The sequence below is a fragment of the Podarcis tiliguerta genome (genome assembly GCF_965153285.1).
Source record: "Podarcis tiliguerta genome assembly, chromosome: 3".
Classification (NCBI taxonomy): domain Eukaryota; kingdom Metazoa; phylum Chordata; class Lepidosauria; order Squamata; family Lacertidae; genus Podarcis; species Podarcis tiliguerta.
The window spans coordinates 102,806,033-102,825,164 of NC_139536.1; the positions used below are offsets into that span (position 1 = coordinate 102,806,033).

At 42.0% G+C, this 19,132-nt stretch overlaps 1 protein-coding gene across 6 annotated transcripts in view; it reads right to left on the minus strand.

Annotated features, from left to right (window-relative positions):
• The window catches only part of MACROD2 (mono-ADP ribosylhydrolase 2), a 987,387-nt gene that overhangs the window by 77,077 nt on the left and 891,178 nt on the right, over window positions 1-19,132 (minus strand). For all 6 annotated transcript variants that reach the window (XM_083431708.1, XM_083431705.1, XM_083431709.1 and 3 more), the window contains 2 exons: window positions 17,508-17,570; window positions 10,493-10,558 (listed from right to left, as the gene is read on the minus strand). In XM_083431708.1, the coding sequence (XP_083287834.1) occupies window positions 10,493-10,558; window positions 17,508-17,570 (129 nt within the window). The remainder of the gene's footprint in view (window positions 1-10,492; window positions 10,559-17,507; window positions 17,571-19,132) is intronic.

Consider the following 19,132-nt stretch of genomic DNA (forward strand, 5'->3'; position numbering starts at 1 on the left):
TAAAATACAAAATCAGTGAGTGGTTGTTTAGACATTGGTTATGACTATCTGTCCCCCCCGCCTGGGACAGAACTGACATCCCGAGGTCCGATCGGTAGCCAGTAGAAGAGAAAGTCAAACTGGGGGGTCATCTGAGCTAAGCGTCGGACCCACGCCGCTCTCCCCAGCAGCTCCCCGAAAGCTTGCCGGCCCTGGTACTATGACAAGAATTCCCATGACAGGGATTGGGCGGCCCTGGTCCCATGACAGGGATTGGACGAAATCGTGGCAAGCCCCAGGATTCCTTTAACGGAATTCCCTTCAGGGCAATAGGAGGGGCAGGCACAGCCTGTCCTGACCCCTCCACCACCAGCATATTATAACCAATGCCTAACCGCAACCTTACAAGTTGTGACGAATTGCTGAGTAGTAGGCAAAAACCAAATGGCACAGCCAATCACCAAATGGCAAAATTCCTACTAGGCCCCTGCGCCAAGGCAGACGACCCCATGACAGGCAAAGCAAGGTCAACTGGAAAAGAGGGCAGGCGGGCGGGTGATCCGATGCACTCTGCAAAGAGAAAGAAAACCAGAGTACACCAATATTTAAAGACTATGGTTCCACCCACCCAATTTGCAACATACAATTTGCCCCAGCAACCCAGTTATCCAATCACAATGCCAGGCATCAACTATTAACCTGCCTGGCAACAAGAGGCCTGGCCCGGTGGACCACACCGCAACACGTGCTCTCATTTATTGGAGAACACGCTTTATTAGTATTAGTATTTCCCCTTCCCCTGAATATGCACAAGAACCTGGTTGGTGTGGCAGGTGGTGACAAAGTAAGCTCTGAGACCAAAGAAAACTGGCACTAAAACTGGGAAGGGGAATCTTTTTAAGTTGAGATGGATTCTAATCTTACCAACACTCCAAGGACCAAGTGGGAGAGAACCAAAGTCCAAGTGAGCAGAATCCACATAGTCAAAAATAAGAGCCACAAAAAAACCCTCCAGCTTCATACATTTTCCAACAACCTACAGAAATAAACCCTCCAGCTTCAAACATTTCCCAACAATCTATAGAAACCTCTCCTCTTGTAATTTCCCTTTCCCATTTCTTTCTTACCATTGGTGATACTATTTTCCTTCTTGGATGTATCCATTTTCACAAAAAGAGCACACAGATGACTTCCTGGGTGAGTAGTAACTACTGAGGTAGGTACTTATGTGCATCATCTCCATGTAGATGGTGCACAGAAGGAGATTTTTATGTCACTGCTTGCCCATCTGATCAGCCTGAGAACTTCCCAGGTGGAGTATAAGAATGAACAGCCAAGCCTAGAATTGTACTTCATTGCTAATCAAGTTCAGCACATTATCTTGTTTATCTTGGATGACATGTCAAAACAACAGGACTCTTTAGGGACAGAACTTAATAACGGTGTCTACAGCCTACCCATTCTTAAAAGGTAAATTCAGGACAGGTCTGAAAATACAAAACAAGTCTTTGCCTGTACACATGCAGGCCATTTTGGGTGGTATGCAGCAAAGTGTCTGGAACACAACTCTCCATTACTTTGGTAAAGTTTCTCAGGCTGCTTGCTAAGGGGAAGTGTGGAGGTCTGTTCACTTTCCAGATCAAGGGAGGGAGAATGGGACCACTCCTAAGAATATGACAGGTAAACCTGCATGACATCATGCACATACACTTAAAATGCAATGACCAAAGCTCAACTTAATAAGGAATGTTTCGGCTTGTAGCAGCAAGGATTTGAGGGCTTTTGCCCTCTGAGTTGTTGTTGTTGTTGTTTAGTCGTTTAGTCGTGTCCGACTCTTCATGACCCCATGGACCAGAGCATGCCAGGCACTCCTGTCTTCCACTGCCTTCAGCAGTTTGGTCAAACTCATGCTGGTAGCTTCAAGAACACTGTCCAACCATCTCGTCCTTTGTCGTCCCCTTCTCCTTGTGCCCTCCATCTTTCCCAACATCAGGGTCTTTTCCAGGGAGTCTTCTCTTCCCATGAGATGGCCAAAGTATTGGAGCCTCAGTTCACATCTGACAACCAATGTGCCCCTTTGGTTTCAGATAGAACATGGGTAAAAGGTAAAGGTAAAGGGACCCCTAACCATTAGGTCCAGTCGTGGACGACTCTGGGGTTGAGGTGCTCATCTTGCTTTATTGGTCGCGGGAGCCGGCGTACAGCTTCCAGGTCATGTGGCCAGCATGACTAAGCCACTTCTGGCGAACCAGAGCAGCGTACGGAAACACCTTTTACCTTCCCACCAGAGTGGTAGGAGCAGGGACCGAGCAACAGGAGCTCACCCCGTCGCGGGGATTTGAACCGCTGACTTTCTGATCGGCAAGTCTTAGGCTCTGTGGTTTAACCCACAGCACCACCCATGTCCCCAGAACATGGGTAGATGAGCCTAAAAAAGCCCGGGACACAAATTTTTGCAGCCCTCTAGTGGCTATGTTGGCTCATTTTCTACCTAATGTGTTTAGCTTAGGAAGCGTATACAGTAGTACCTTGGTTTTCGAATGGCTTAGTTCTCAAAGATTTTGGCTCCCGAATGCTGTAAACCCGGAAGTGAGTGTTCTGGTTTGTGAACTATTTTTGGAAGCCGAACATCTGATGGGGCTCCGCGTCTTCTGATTGGCTGCAGGAGCTTCCTGCAACCAATCAGAAGCCACGCTTTGGTTTCCGAACTTTTTGGAAGACAAGCTTCCATCCGACTTCCAAGGTACAACTGTACTCGACTGTGACCAAACTAAGCCTCCTGATGTATATTTTGCTCTAGAGTAGCCTAGACCTATTGACTAGTGAAGGTTATTTGATCCAAGAGGGGTTTTTGTACGTACGTGGCTGTTTTTCAACAAGAAATGCCTCTGCAATCTTTTTCTATCAGACGCCCAGCTAGCACTCAAGGTCACCTCCTTTTTTCAGTTTCCCTCCCCTCCCCACCTGATAACTCCTAAAAAACCCCAATACAAAACTTGAAAATATGTCAAAATACTCTTGTTAGTGTGTGTAAAATAGTTGCTTTTAAATCTCACTTCCCTATAATATTATCTTTTTCCACACGCTTGCAAGCTCGTTTCATACTTAGTTTAGGTTTAGGCTATTTCTTCTCAGCCTTTCAAACAACCCGTTACTCTTTCTAAACAAACAAGTGGCTGAATGTGACTTTTAGAACCTGCTCAGACTTCTGTTGCTTATGAAAGCTCTGCTGCTACCTGAACAAACATTTGCCAACATTAAATTCTGCTTGAGATAAACTAAGAACTCTCACTCATAAATACAACATTTTTCCTGGATGACTGACACCTTCTTCATTTCTATATTGAAAACAGGAAAGTGGTTCTGTAGGGTATTTCCCAAAGGAAACTAGGCTTCCATGAACACCTGGAAATGTAGTAATTGGTGCTTTATTTTTAAGATTTATTAACATATGATTTAATTTAGCTGACCTTCAAATGCACAATTACACTTTTATTAAGCTGTAATGAATTAGAATTAGTACATTATGTGGAAGGGTTACTTAATGTGAGAGACTCCATCGCCTCCGCTTTCCACCACAGATTGTTACATCAGGACATGGAAGATTTGATGACTATGGTAACCTGCCACTGAATCTTTTTCCAAGTCCCAGACTCAAAATAACCCAGGCTAGTAATAATTAGCATTTATTTAAATGCTACACATATTCAAGGGTCAATCTGAAATGTGGAAAAGGATCTACATCAGGGGTAGGCAACCTAAGGCCCGTGGGCCCAATTGCCTTCTCAATCTGGCCCACGGACGGTCCAGGAATCAGTATGTTTTTACATGAGTAGAATGTGTCCTTTTATTTAAAATGCATCTCTGGATTATTTGTGGGGCCCATCTGGTGTTTTTACATGAGTAGAATGTGTCCTTTTATTTAAAATGCATCTCTGGGTTATTTGTGGGGCATAGGAATTTGTTCATATTTTTTTTCAAAATATAGTCTGGCCCACCACATGAACTGAGGGACGGTGGACCAGCCCATGACTGAAAAAGGTTGCTGAATCCTGATCTACAGCAATATAACTTTGTGTGGATACAAACACCTGCTTTTCCAACACAGCGCCTATTGCATTTATACAAAATATATGTCATGCACCAGACAGTTTTTAATCATTTCAATAGCAATTGGACTCTGCATTACTAAATATCCTTCTTAGGCTATGTTTTTGCATAATGTATTTAAATCCACATGCGTGTAATCATTATAAAATTATTTAATTTAATTTAAAGTATTTTATTTTGTTCTTTAGCTGAAAAAGCCCTCTATAATCAGCTTTAAAAGATCAGTAGTAAGACAGTCCGTGTCTTTAGGCTTATAATCGAAAAGACATGACATATAAGAAAAAGGGGACAAGTTGGGAAGGGGTGAGGTAAGTAAGCTCAGGCACCAGTTCTTAAAGTTGCAGTTCTTATAAAAGGGTGAAAACAGCTCAGGTAGTCTACTCTATTCTGTTTTCTATATGATATTCTACTATATTCTGATTTAAACTTCAGAGGAGAATGCCTGCCAATGGCTTTGTCCACACATGATCTGAATGATGCTGAGGGATTACTTTAAACCACATTGTAGGAGTTTCTTTTTACAACATGAAGGTGGGGTAAAAATGCTCTCAATAAATACGTTATTTAAAAATATATTGATTTCTAAAACAGCCCCCCTTGAGAAATAAGTTCACTTTATTAATGATGGAGCATCCCTTTTAATTTAATTAATTTTTGAGCCGTTCTGAAACAGTTGGTCTTCCAGTAAAATGGGATACACATTCATGCTACTGCTAGTAAATGAAGAATGCATTTCAAGGTCAATGCTCCTATGTCTTCTTTTATATGGCCCAACCAAAATCTCTTTACGCTCCTGACAAATATCACAATCCTGTTACTTCTTGAATTTCGCCCAGGATTTCCTTCCAAAACCTTTCTATATGAGGGCATATTGAGAAATTATGCATAAAGTCTGTACTAAGAAAATCACATCTCTAACATCTCAGTGTTACTGACATCAGAATAAATGGTGTTCAGGCTGTATAGACTGCGATGCCATTGATGCATATACAGTTCAGTTCGCTTTTAAATTAGCACTAATAAATCTTGTTGGTACATTATCCAGGACCTTTTCTCCCCGCCCCCTCTTTTCTTTTTGAAGGTGAGTCTTCATAACTCACCAATAGGATATCAACTATACTTATCAGATGGCACGAAGAGGCATTGCAATTACCATTTCAAAGACTGGATCTGTATGTCAACGAGAATATTTACCCATAAATTGTGTGCCTGGTTCTGAAATGCCAAATTATGGTTGGTCTGAAACAATCCATTTTAATTAGCAAAGCCTCATGTGATCATTTATCATCAAATCTTTAATTGAATTTGAATGGTTTTTGCCTGTTCTGTAACTTTTTAGTCTTTTTTTCTTAATAAAGGTGTTATGCTACCATTGCCTCTGATTCCCCCAGCCCTTTCAATGGGCCAGCATAGCTATCTGATTATTGTTTTTTGTCTGCTTTGGGTAGACATGACTGCGCTTGACGTGGAGAGTCCGTGTGAGTGTGTATACCTCTTTAGGAAGGACTTGAGTCGACGGAGAGAGTTTAACAGGGCTAATTGGATCTTGCTGTGAGAAGACAGATCAGGTAAATGCCATTAAGCAGGTAGTGAGAAGTGATCGGAGAAGTAGAAAGCTGGTCCTCATGGGCAGGAAAAAGAAGAGCCTCTTATAGGCTGCTGTAGGAGAGCAGCAGGAAGAATAGAAGAGAGCTAATAAGCAGCCTCTTGGTGGTAGCCTGAGAGAATAGCAAAGCTGAGACTCTCTATTGTATGGAAAACAATGCCGAGGACGTTTGTACAGCATAAATCCGATTTCTGATTTCTATTTAGCTTTAGCACTCTTACTTTAAAGAGCCCCATTCTCAACAAAGAATAAAGTAGCCCTTACTGGAGATACGCAAGGTTTCAGGAACACAATGGTAACTAGGCAAACTAGATAGATCCATTCCTTTAAGAGCTCTGTAGCAGCGAAAGACCAGGCAGGTGCAGCTATGCCTATATCACCCAGCCCTGACACTCGTTTTGCCTGCTGAGAGGCAAAATGGGACCTTGTTTAAATTTTATTTTATAATCGAGAAGAAGCAAGATCAGACCTAAAGAAACATTGAACTGCTAAACACTAGCTCATAGATCAGTAGGCTACGCTTCTTTTGTTGACTCTTTACAGGTGAAAAGTGGGCTAAAAACAGCAGTGGATTTTAGAGGTGGGAGCAGAAATGAAATATATAGGAAGCATACAGACTCTTCTCTACCTTGTTTGGTGATACGATAAAATGTCTACAAGTTGTTACTGCACTCATGTCTGCATCTGGTTTTTTTCCTTCATTGTGTGATCAAAGCATCCTATCTAGAATATGTATCATCTTTTCCTCTCTGCACCTTTCCAGTGGTGCTTTAGGGTTGATACCATGCTTTTCTAGGGAGGAGCCACACTATAGTGTGCCATCGATAAAGACTTCAGGATACAGTGAAACCTGTGCAACAAAGGTGCTAGACGCACTTCTGTGGGAACCGAATTCCACAATTTAGGGGCAGCTACAATGATAGCCCTCTCCTAGGTCAGCATCTCTGCGGATGGCAGAACTACCAAGAGATGTCAAGGAAATAAACAACTATCTGACTTTTAGAAGATATCTGAAGGCAGCCCTGTTTAGGGGCGTTTTTAATGTTTGATGTTTTATCGTGTTTTTAATATCCTGTTGAGAGCCACCCAGAGTGGCTGGGGAAACCCAGCATGATGGACAGGGTATAAATAATATATCCTTCTCCTCCTCCTCCTCCTCCTCCTCCTCCTCCTCCTCATCTTGGTAGTCAAGATAACTCCACAATTTTACCTTTTACCTTTTACCTTTTCTATGCTCATATCCAGTGGGGTTTTTTTAAGGAAAAAAGGCTATAGTACTCACCATGAAGTTGTTACAGTAAGTGCCACATTTGGGGGAGGGGGAAGGTGCCGGTATTGCGTACCTTTGAGTACCCCCAGAAAAAAAGCACTGCTTATGTTCATTTGCATTTATATAAGCGAATTGTCTTGCTTTGATGGTATCCTTATCCATTGCCTTGAGTGCTGGGCACTGAACCCAGAAAGGGGAATTATCTGTAAGACTTGGGTATTTGTCACCTGTGCCCTCAACTGGGCAGGTGGGGTGATGGGCAGTCCTAGGCAATGTGACGTATGCTGCTTTGTGTATAAAGAATGTGTGCACTTTTGCCCGGGCACAGACAAGGCATCTTATTGCTGCGGTGTCCGTCCCGCGTCTCTGCAAGAGAAGGCTAGGAGACCTGGCCGGCTGGCATGCTGTAAGCCTTTTTTAATAAAGTATTATAACTGGACATTCTGATGTCTTTGGCTTACCTGCACCCAACCACTCCCATTAGCTCACTGTTGGGTCTACAGTACAGAACACATACCATATCTCATATCATATCATAAAATCTCTGTCATAAAGCACAGTCTTTATTAGGCATAATTGTGTGACCAACTTGTACGCTGCTTCTGTTGTCCCCTGCTGCCTTTCATAAAACAGTTTGCATTACACATACATTTATTTCTGAGTATCCAGTGAACTTCAAACAATGGAAATTGGTACTGTAGGGGTGGGTTTTTTGGTTTCCCCCCTCTTTCTCCTGTGTAGACAGTTTGCTAATTGTACCCCAAGCCCTGCAGATATATTTGCCTTTCTGCTAAAAGCTCAGCTGCGACCATGTGGCTCTTTATTCTTCAGACAACATGTCTGCTTCTAGGCCTGCAAAGATTAGTTCCTTCTCCTGGGCCCAGTTTTCAGCAATATTTGCATTATCAAAGTCCATAGGAGGTATTTGCCTGATGCTAGAGGCCATACCTCCTGTGTTATTTTCAGCTTCTAACTTTGCTTATCTTCTGACACCTTGTTATACTTCTGGTCTTTGAGGGGGGGAAACTTTTATTCAGCCTTCTAGTACTTTCTTTACCATCAGTATGATGTGCATTCCAGTGCCCCCTCTGGTAACATGAAACAATGCATTCTTGACTTGTCCCAATAATACAGAAGTAGTGAGGTGAGCATGCTGAAGATGATGTCTATCTTTCTAACTTTCATATACTCTTCAGCTTTTAGGAGGCAATTCTAAACTTACACCAGGAATGAAACCATGTCTTGTAAATGCTACGCTGTAATAAGATCTAGGAGGTGCCCTGTCATGGACTGGTTTGAGGCAGAGGAGTGGTGGGAGAAACCAACTGGGAAGCCAACAAGGGAAGAAGGCTCAGAGCCAGGGGATTGGTGGTGGGACAACCATGGGTGGTCAGAAGGAGAAGACAGACATGACTGGGAAGTGGAGGCATCGGAAGCTGAAGAGGTGACAGAGCTTAGTGGCAGAGAGAAGTCTAGAATCAGAGGCAGAAGCTGAAGAAGGCAAGTGGGATGAGGGAGGCCAAGAGGCAGAGATGAGCCAGGCTGCTGAAGAGTCACAGGTGTCTCCGCCTCCTGCTGCAACAAGCTCTGTCTCCCGGAAGAGGAGAAGTGGATGCAGACACAGTCTACAATTGCTTGGAGAAAGCCTTGGGGGTGGGGCTTAGATGGCTGTGGGGAGATGGGACTTTCATTCTCAGCAACTGCTTCTCATGGAGTAAGACCACTGGGAATGAGCTGCTAGGCTCATTAGGCCCAACATTCATCCAAGTTCTGTGGAGGTTGTGTTTTTGCTAATAAAGAGTTCACTCCACCTTTGAACTGTGTGATTACCAACCAGCACGCTCCTGTGACTTTAATTTTGCTGGGTGACGCAAGGGACCAATTATTTATGAAGCAACCAAATCATCAGGCAAGAAGGAGAAACAAGCTATTCAGTGCAGGGGCAAACCAACAAGGGTCTGGATGCAGCTGAGCCAGAGAAGACATGTGTCCCTTTCACCACCCCTCTAGAACATCAGGGCAGGATACAAGGAGTGACAGGAGATGGTGGAGAACCTCTCTGGACCTGAGCAAGCTGAAAAAGCCTACTTCAGTTTGAGAACTACTGCCAAGGTTGTGTTTGTTTGTAACTTTAATGAAGTATATAAAAGCTGGATGGGAGAGAGTGAGGTGGAAGAGAGACTATTCAATTATTTCCCAAGGAAAGTGATACCGAAGGATGGACAGAAGGTAGGTGCCACCTCCATGGTCAGAGATCACCCTCCAGTTTCCAACTTCAGTAGTTGTTCAGATAAGCAAACGAAGAAAGACAGCGGAATGAATTGTCTAATTTTCAGAAACTGCATATTTAAAGCAAGGGTGTGAGGTATGATGAAAACAAAAACAGTGCAAGGTTAGGTTTTGTCACTCAGAACTGAGAGCATAATGAATATTGCTACAGCTGAGGTTTTGGCTAGATCTCACATCAGATGTCAGTAGGAGGGGATATGCATGGAGAGTAATAAACAATAACAAACCCAAAAGTGCTTTAAAACGATATTTCAGAAAATCAAGGGCAAAAAGCTCCCACCGAACAAGCAAACGAACAACTTTTAAAACAAGCACCACTGTGTCTTTTAACATCAACAGATTAGTGGTTGGTAATCATTATGTTATCTCAGGAAAAGAAAAGAAAACAGTCAAATTCTCTATTTAGTCTTTCTTGAAGACTACACTTGTGGCCCTACTTCATTACAAACAAGAGACTTCCTGCTTTGAATTATCCACAGCTACAGTTTTACAAAGCATGTTCCACAACCCTCCTTGCCGAGGAACCCAGAAGAATTAAAAGAAAGTGTAAGCAATTAATGGTGTGATACCATACAAGTGTCAAGAACAGTATGGCTCTCTGTCGCACTCCTTGCTGAAAAGCAAACAACTCAACAGGATAAAACTCAGCTGGAAACATTTAAATTAGGTAGTCTCTCTTTCTTTGTTTTCTAAACTTCCTGTCACTTGCGTCCCCCCATCCCGTGACTTTTAAATATTTAATCACAGAGTAAATGATCAGAGTGCCCAGCACAGTCTACAGAAAATAAATAGTAATTTCCCTCTCTCAGCTGCGTCTTCATTCTCCAACTCTGCATGTTGTGTTTATAGCCTTCTCCTTATCTTTTCTTTCGCTGCCATATCACCAGAGAGCTAACTGAAGCCCTCTATCATGCAACAACGAAGGCAGACATAAACCTTTGAACGTGAACAGTCCTGCAGATTTCGGCACCAGAGTTTTTCTATGACCCTGACGATATTTTTATGGGAAATCTATAATGATTGTAGATGAAAATGCATGGCATCGATCCATACTGGCACCGCTATGATGCCAAGTGGTTCATTAAAAAGAATTTTCTAAAAGACATCCCAGAAGTGTTTATCTGACATCTGGCCTTTAAAGCTTGAACCTGGGTTTTCCTCGGTTTAACAGAAAATACTGCTTTATAAAATCCCCTTTGGGAATTTGATATTTTTAAAGCCAGTTTTATTATCTGTACCTTTTTCCTTGCAAACGTTCTCTCCTCCATCTGTTGAGCTGTTTACAACGGTAGGTTTTGCCTCATCTGTTTTTCAAAGAGAGAAATTACACTTATTAAATTATAAATTGAGTTTAGTAATGATTGTAAACTGTTACACCTGCTCTCAAATGCATATGTTATTCATGTCATTAGCTTGAGGCCTTTGTCCTTTTCTTCCATGGGACAGTAATATGGATACAAAGGAATTGTGTGCAACTACTTTGCTTATTTGACTGATTCTTCCACAAAGTAAGAGCATTTTTTCCTCATTCTAATTCCTAACACTCTTACATATTCTTAGTATGTTTTCATTCCCCATTTTGACACTTAGAAAGATGTTCATCTTGACATTTGCTGCTTCTTTTTTGATCCCAGTATCAAAATAAACAAAGCCTAAAGCACATACTTCATAGAAAAGCCAATTTTTGGTACAATATTGTTACAAAGGTTGTGTGGAACCCCCAATCTCTGCTGAGAAGTAGCAAAATTTCAGGGGTTTCAGGGGCTCATCCAGGTTCATGTTTCCACCGGGAATCAAGACTGTCGTTTCTTTAATAAATATGGTTTATTAACACATATTTACAACCTGGGTGAAGATGGAGGGAGGGACAAACAGTTCTTATAAAAATATGAATCCTATGCTCCATTAACATATACAATGCATTTTGAAGATTTGCAAAATGCTGTCAATTTAACTGATCAAAGAGTAGCCCACAGTTTTCCCGGCCATTCTTGTTTCATTCTAACATAGATATTATCTTTTCATTTAATTGGTGGGAAAGCAACTTGGGGGCCATTTTTAATTGAAAAATTACCCAAAGGGAAAGAGTTAAGAAGCTTCTCCTGCCATTTAGACTGCAGCATCTCTGGCTGCACCTTGCAATATGAAAAAGAAAGAAAGAAAGAAATGAGCCCCGTTTTGTTCAATGGCCATTTGATGGACCTTTGGAGACTATTTATTATTGGTTGGTTAACATGCAGGCCTGTCATTTCTTTCACTGGACTGTATTTGAATGTAATGGTTTTCATTTCATATTATTGCCAGCTGATGAAGATTTATCATTGAAACAGAGGAAAAAATAAGGTTAGAATGTCTTAAGATAACTATAGGATAGAAAACAGAGGAAGATGGAAAGGAATTGCTGAAATAATTAATAGAAGTGGAATACAAAAAGGGAGGTGTGAGGAGGTCGTTGAAATAAGTGAATGGAAGATAAGATACTGAAATTGTTTGATGTGTTTTTAATTGTTTTTGTTTTGTTTTGTTAGTTTAATGTGTAAGTGTTAGGTGTTAGTGTTATGTAGTGTTTTTGTATTGTATTGTATTGTCCATTTTTATTTCTTCTATGTAATGTTTAAATTGTTGGAAAAGTAATAAATATTATTTTTAAAAAAAAATTGTCACTGAAACAGTTCATTATCCTGGAAGAACTGTACTGTCTGCTGCTGTGCTTGGAGCACCCTATTGCGACGTTTGGAGCACCCATCAACTCACATTTGTAGGATATTGACTGTGGAAAGGCATTCTGCCTTCATTTCAGTGATCTTTGACAGTGACACCACTCCTACCATTCCTGCTCATGGAACATTTATTTGATTCTTATCAGTTTCTGACTCCATGCACATATTATACATCTTCTGTTTATGAATTTTTAAACAATACAGTGGTACCTCGGGTTACAGACGCTTCAGGTTACAGACTCCGCTAACCCAGAAATAGTACCTCGGGTTAAGAAATTTGCTTCAGGATGAGAACAAAAATTGTGCTCCAGCGGTGCGGTGGCAGCAGGAGGCCCCATTAGCTAAAGTGGTGCTTCAGGTTAAGAATGGACCTTCGGAACGAATTAAGTACTTAACCCGAGGTACCACTGTATAGTGTTATAAAAATATTCTCAGTATATTATTAGCCAACGTGTTGCTTGTTGCTGTTCAGACCATTTTGTTCAATGGCAGTTATTCCTAGGGTGTATAGGATTGCAGCTTGATAGTGGCAAGCCTATGTCTGCAAGCTTTCTCAGGAGTAAGTCTCACTGCCCTAAATGGGATTTGAAAAGTGAGAATAGGTTTGCAGCCTGATGGTCAAATTTGTTCGGCTATAATGCTTCTTATTTTTAGATGGCCGTGCCCTCCACTCAGTTGCACACCAGTGCTTTGCACAATAGTTGAGGTCTTTGGACTTCACAGGATAAACTGCAGCCCCAGATTACCGTGGGGTGGGCTGGGGAATGTAAGTTTAATAAACCACTGTGGCACACTGCTATGACAAGTGGCACATGCTTGCTTAAAGTGGAGTCGCCATAATTATTAGGACTGCAATCAGTGGCGGAGTTACCTGCATGGGCACCTGGAGCAGCGGCTAGGCTGTGCGTGTGTGTGTGTGTGTGTGAGTGTGTGTGTGTGTGTGGAGTACAACTCATGCAACATGTTGTCAATTAATATACACAGAACAATAATTATACATACTTTCTCAACCTTCTGAGAAAAATACAAAACATTTAAAAAAGCCACAAAGACTTGCGAACTACCCAGCCTAAAATGAACTTATAATGTCTGGTTTCAATAGCTTTTTCAAATGCTTAACTCAGTCTTTTAGATAAGTTCATGAAGATACCAACAAAAGGTAAGTTTGATGATATTCACAATACCGAGAGGTGCTAGTAGAATTGTAGATAGATGTTAATAAAGTTGTAGACAATGAAGTTGTAGACGACAGGGTGTCGGCGTTTTGCACCTGTTTCGCCCTGGCAGTCCAAGTAATCAAAAGGCCGTCGTTCGCCCCCGATGGGGCCCTTTGACTGGGGCTTGCAGGTAGCACACTCCCAAGATAGTTTTCCGGGCTTATTCATAGAATCATAGAGTTGGAAGAGACCACAAGGGCCATCGAGTCCAACCCCCTGCCAAGCAGGAAACACCATCAGAGCACTCCTGACATATGGTTGTCAAGCCTCTGCTTAAAGACCTCCAAAGAAGGAGACTCCACCACACTCCTTGGCAGCAAATTCCACTGTCAAACAGCTCTAACTGTCAGGAAGTTCTTCCTAATGTTTAGGTGGAATCTTCTTTCTTGTAGTTTGGATCCATTGCTCCATGTCCGCCTCTCTGGAGCAGCAGAAAATAACCTTTCTCCCTCCTCTATATGACATCCTTTTATATATTTGAACATGGCTATCATATCATCCCTTTCAGTGGCTATCATATCACCCTATTCAGTGGTCTAATCTCAAAGTCTTGCTATGTATCGTGATATTCAATCTTATAGAGAATACTCTTTCTTGGCTTAATCTTAAGAGACTGATTTGATGATGTGCACTGGGGAGGGGGGGCGCGCGATGCTCCACGCGATGCAGCCTTTTTGTCACTCCCCTCAGAGATGGCACCCAAGGCAGGCTGCCCCCTTCCTATGCCCTTGACCTTAATACCTCAAGGACCACCTCTCCCCATAAGAACAGACCTGTGACCATCATCTGAGGCCCTTCTTTGTGTGCCTCTTCCACAGGTCATTTCTGAAGCAGTTCCCCGTTTATGGGATGCTTTCCCCAGGGAGGTTCACCTTGTTGCCTTCATTCCATATCTTTAGGTGTTAGGCAAGAATGTTCCTGTCTAACCAGGTCTTTGGTGGATTAAACTATCTATGGCCTTTTAAATGTGCATAGGAGAGGTTATCTGGGGTTTGTTTGGTTCTTATTATGATATGGATTTTGTGTTATATTGTTATGCTGTGATCTTCAGATGAAGATTATGCCCTGTGATCTTCAGATGGAGGGCAGTACATGAATTTAACAAATAAAAAAAGGGGGGGGGAATCACTGTATACAATTAAGTATGTTTTTGTTCACCAAATATGCTAGTAGAAATGATGGTGCAAAATGCCTGCAAATCATATGTACACAGTGTCAGTTTGCATTTTTTGGTGCAGAGAGTATTGATCTGATGTGTAGAGATCTTTCCTGTTCCACTCAATTCAAGAGGGTTCTGGAAGCTTCTCTGTGTGAAAGAAGGAAGCAGAAGGTTCCTGATGTTTGGGTTATTCCTTCAGAGAAGCTTAGTACAGCTGGCTTAAACTGGTTCTCTTATCTCTTTCTGTCAAAGTCATGCTGACTATAATAATAAGGCCAGAAGGAGCCTGGGTTATACTTTCTCTTTCTATCTCTCTTCCTTCTGGTGTGGTGTTCTGTACATAGATGCTTAGTGCTAAGGTTTGAGACTTATAAGTTATTGTAAGTTTAAGTTAAGTCTGCTGCAACTGGATTTCTTACGGACAGTGCTAATCCTGAATGTATTGGATTTGTGACCATTATGCTCATTTGCCTTCAGTATCAGTAAAGTTCTGCTGGATGAAAGACAATTGCCTCTGGTCTATTTTTGGGGGGAGGGGGGAATCCTGCAACGTGTTTAAGTTGTTACTTTGCTAACTATACACTGGACTCTGCTCTGGATCAATATTGATTAGAATCCATGACATACAGTGGTACAGATTGTACCAGTGTTGGGCAGACAAAGGAAAAACGGCAGACAAAAGCAGCCCAGTGTGTAAATATAAGTCTGTTGTTGTTTGTTGTTTAGTCGTTTAGTCGTGTCCGACTCTTCGTGACCCCATGGACCAGAGCACGCCAGGCACTCCTGTCTTCCACTGCCTCCCGCAGTTTGGTCATACTCATGCTGGTAGCTTCGAGAACACTATCCAACCATCTCGTCCTCTGTTATCCCCTTCTCCTTGTGCCCTCAATCTTTCTCAATATCAGGGTCTTTTCCATGGAGTCTTCTCTTCTCATGAGGTGGCCAAAGTATTGGAGCCTCAGCTTCACGATCTGTCCTTCCATGAGCACTCAGGGCTGATTTCCTTCAGAATGGAGAGGTTTGATCTTCTTGCAGTCCATGGGACTCTCAAGAGTCTCCTCCAGCACCATAATTCAAGCCCCTTCATGGATCACTGCCTTGCCGTGGCAAAGGGGCTTGAATAACTCAGAGAAGCTATGAACTATGCCGTGCAGGGCACCCAAGATGAACAAGTCATAGTGGAGAGTTTTGACCAAACGTGATCCACCTGGAGGAGGAACCGGCAAGCCACTCCAGTATCCCTGCCAAGAAAACTCCATGGACAAAGACAATGTAAGTCTACAGTGTGTAAATGTAAGTCTACAGGTGATTAGATATCATTGATTGGAGAGAGGACTTGACAGCAGGAAATCGTATGTGCAAGACTTCAAGTGGCATGTCTCATGTCAGAAAACACATGCAGTGCTCATTCCCACATGAAAGAAAAGTTGAGCAAGGCGCTCCAATGCACAGCATCAACTTTGTCCTTTATTTCAAGAGCTGGCAATAAGACAGTAGGGGAGAAAGAAGTTAGGTGTACTCAGATCATAACTCCAATCATTAAAGGCCTGGCCCTTATTCTCTAGACATTCTACCTGTGACATATAAAAAGCAATTCTTTTCAGGCCCATTTCTAACATTTAGATTTGATACAGCAAAATGAAAACCACATCTTGGCAGGATTTGAATGGAACTCTTGCCATTTTTTAAAAAATAAAATGAGATTTAAAATGAGTCCCAATGAAAACTGAGTGCATGACTGCACATGTGTAGATGCTCACTAAGCAGGCATTAAAAAAAAAGCCTAAAGATGGGTTGAGAGATAAAATCAGCTTAAATCAGAAAGCATCAAGAGAACATTGCAACTGTGAATACATAGTTGGATAATCAGAGTCAGCAGAATTCTATGGCAGAAGGGTGATAGAGTTTCATACACAGTGCTTCTCCTGCAGACCATAACAAGGGGCAGGAATGGAAGGGGATTTTGCTGTAACATAAATTCAACTCTTTAGAAACAGCCACAATGCCGTATACACAGACCAAATGACTCAGTAATGTAGGCTGGATAGCTTGGCTGCTTCGCTCTACTGCATTGAGTGATTGGACCTCTCCTGCTGTAGCTTCCAGGTATTAATAAAAGCTTTCAGAGCTGATAGAAAAGTTTTCACTAAAAGATGGGTCGTGCTACCTGAATTAAATATGTGCAAGCAACAGAATATACCATTAGTGCTGGTTAGGTGGGCCAGACAAGATGAAGAGTATGCTATTTGAAGTACATGAAAAATAACCCAGTATATAATGCAGCAGGGGGATAAGGGCTTTCAAAGCAATTTTTACTTGTTACAGGGTAGTTACTTTGATAGTTTCGTTGTGCTGAGGCCACTTCGGGCAGCTCCCACCCCACAAAAACCTAAAATAACAGGAAAGGAAAATAACCCGCTTTGAATGGAAGCATGACTTTTTTCTATAAAAAGTTCATTTTTTAATGTGTTATTCAGAAATTTTAAATATGGGGTGGTTTGAACTAAGATTTACTCAGAGTAGATCCCACTAAAGTGACTGAAGAGGACTAAGCTATGTCCACTGATGTTGATGGGTCTACTCTGAGTGCAACCTTGTTGAATGACACCCCCCGTTTATTCCTACTGCTTTTATGAGCTTTGAATGATGCTTATTTTTCAAGGTTTGAATTTTTGTTCACCGAATCTTTCTGAAATGTCAGTAATCCAATTTGTAAAGCAGCACGCAGAAAAATTGTTACTTAGAAGCTAAATATACATGATAAATTGTAGGTTTACTAAAGGCAGAAAAGCTCCTTCATCTCCTTCAGTTTATTTTCTCCACATTCCTTTCCTTCTTTGAAGTATGAACCTTATAAGACACTGCTGTAAACATTTTCCATTTACAGGGTTTCTAGGATCTATTCCACCTTAAGAAGGGAATGTAATGTGCTGCCAGTTACTAACAGGAAAGACTGCATTCCTGGGCTGGAAGGAATACATTCATTCATAATGAATAGGGCTCTGGTCTCCAATGGGAGAACTGCACAAGCCCCGACTTAATCCGGTGAAAATGTACAAACGTTTTCAGTCAATAGCATTGACTAGGATTATTGTTCACCAAGGTAGGGAAACCCTGAGTGATAGAATGCTTTAACAGAGCACAGCACAACACAAACCTGCTTCTTGACTCTGACTCTCGATTTCATCGGTACTTTGCTTCGCCTCTGTGACGTTGTCACCTGCCAGAAACAACGACAAAAGTTACGAAATATAGTTTATTGGTTAATCAGGCAACGTGGGAATAACTGCAGCCAATAAATCTGCTGATTTATGGCAGGATCTGTAACAAAAAAGGAGGATATTCAGAAGTGAAAAATGGCAAAAGTAAATAGTTAATAATATTCACTTCCCTAACAGTGTGGCGGATCGAAGCAGCTTGCAGCATTTGACAGCACTGCCTGTAATCCTATACTCATTTGTATGTGCTTTACTGGCCTCCATAAAGACTCCATTACCAGGCAGGATAATTTGCAGTTGTTTTCTTTCTATGCACCAATGGAAAGCACTTCCATACATGTTTGGGGAACACTGCCAATGTCATTCAGCTGTTGCCTTCCCCGACTTTCTCAGCCGCTTTGGCGGGTCCCCAAATCGTTAGGGATCACAGGGGCCTTGCTACTGAAAGCATCCTTGCTTGAGTGGAAACCACCTTGCACTCTTTTGGACTCGAGCCACGCTCTCTGTTGCTCCTCCAATAAAAGTGTAGACCACTCTAGAAAATGTCCTAATATAGCTATATTTTCGAAACACGGAAATCTCATTAAAATCAAGGCTACGTAGCATGCAGAAATCCTGGGTAAAACTGTCAAAATGTTCACCTTGCATCTGAACCCTTCAAGATGCTCAACACGTTATAAAAAATGCATGACAAACGACTTGGAAGGCGGTGTGAGGCGGAAAGACAAAATGCAGCAGTGTGGCTAAGTTTCGCTGGCTGGATCACCCTCCCTGGCTTTGAGTGACATTGTTTCCCCTGCTTCTTGAATCCCAGAAGTAAAGACATAACCATAAGAGGATGCTATGTGCAGAGAACCAAGTTCCTGAACCGTAGCCTGAATGAACCAGGTAACTGCTGTTTCCACTAGTCTGGAACCCCTGAGCTCAAATGGCCATAATAATAAGACAGCAGAGTAATTGCTTGAACAACGTTGCCAAACTGTGTGTGAGAGAGAGACAGAGAGAGCTGAATAGGAATAGGTATAAAGAGAAATGCTGGAAATTTATCTAGAAAATGAACCGAGTGAAATTCATTTGCAGATGTACATCAGCTGATCTTGCAAAAGGCTTGGGAATGATCAAACATCAATCCTCCCTCTCGGGCTGCTATGATTGTATCTCCTGCTCTGCTTCATTTTGGGAATTGCAATTCATATACCCTATTCCTTTACCACGTCTGTGCCTTAACACCTGAAAGCCCACACAGCACAGAGAAGCATGATAACAGCTTTATGCCAGGGAGAAAGGAAAGAAGGAGGAAGGAAGGAAGGAAGGAAGGAAGGAAGGAAGGAAGGAAGGGTAAATGTCCACAAAGGGAGCATTTTGCATTTAACAGAATTGTTTATTCAGCTAGTAGTCATTAAAAACAACCGGTTTTCTCGCTCTTTTAGCTTCTTTGCAGTCTGCACATTTAAAAAAACCACCAGATGGAGCTAGTGTAGAGGACTTAATTTTCCCCCCTCCCAACTACAGATCCTGCAGTTACATTCAGATCAGCACTGGGGAAAGATTCTCAACTGGTATA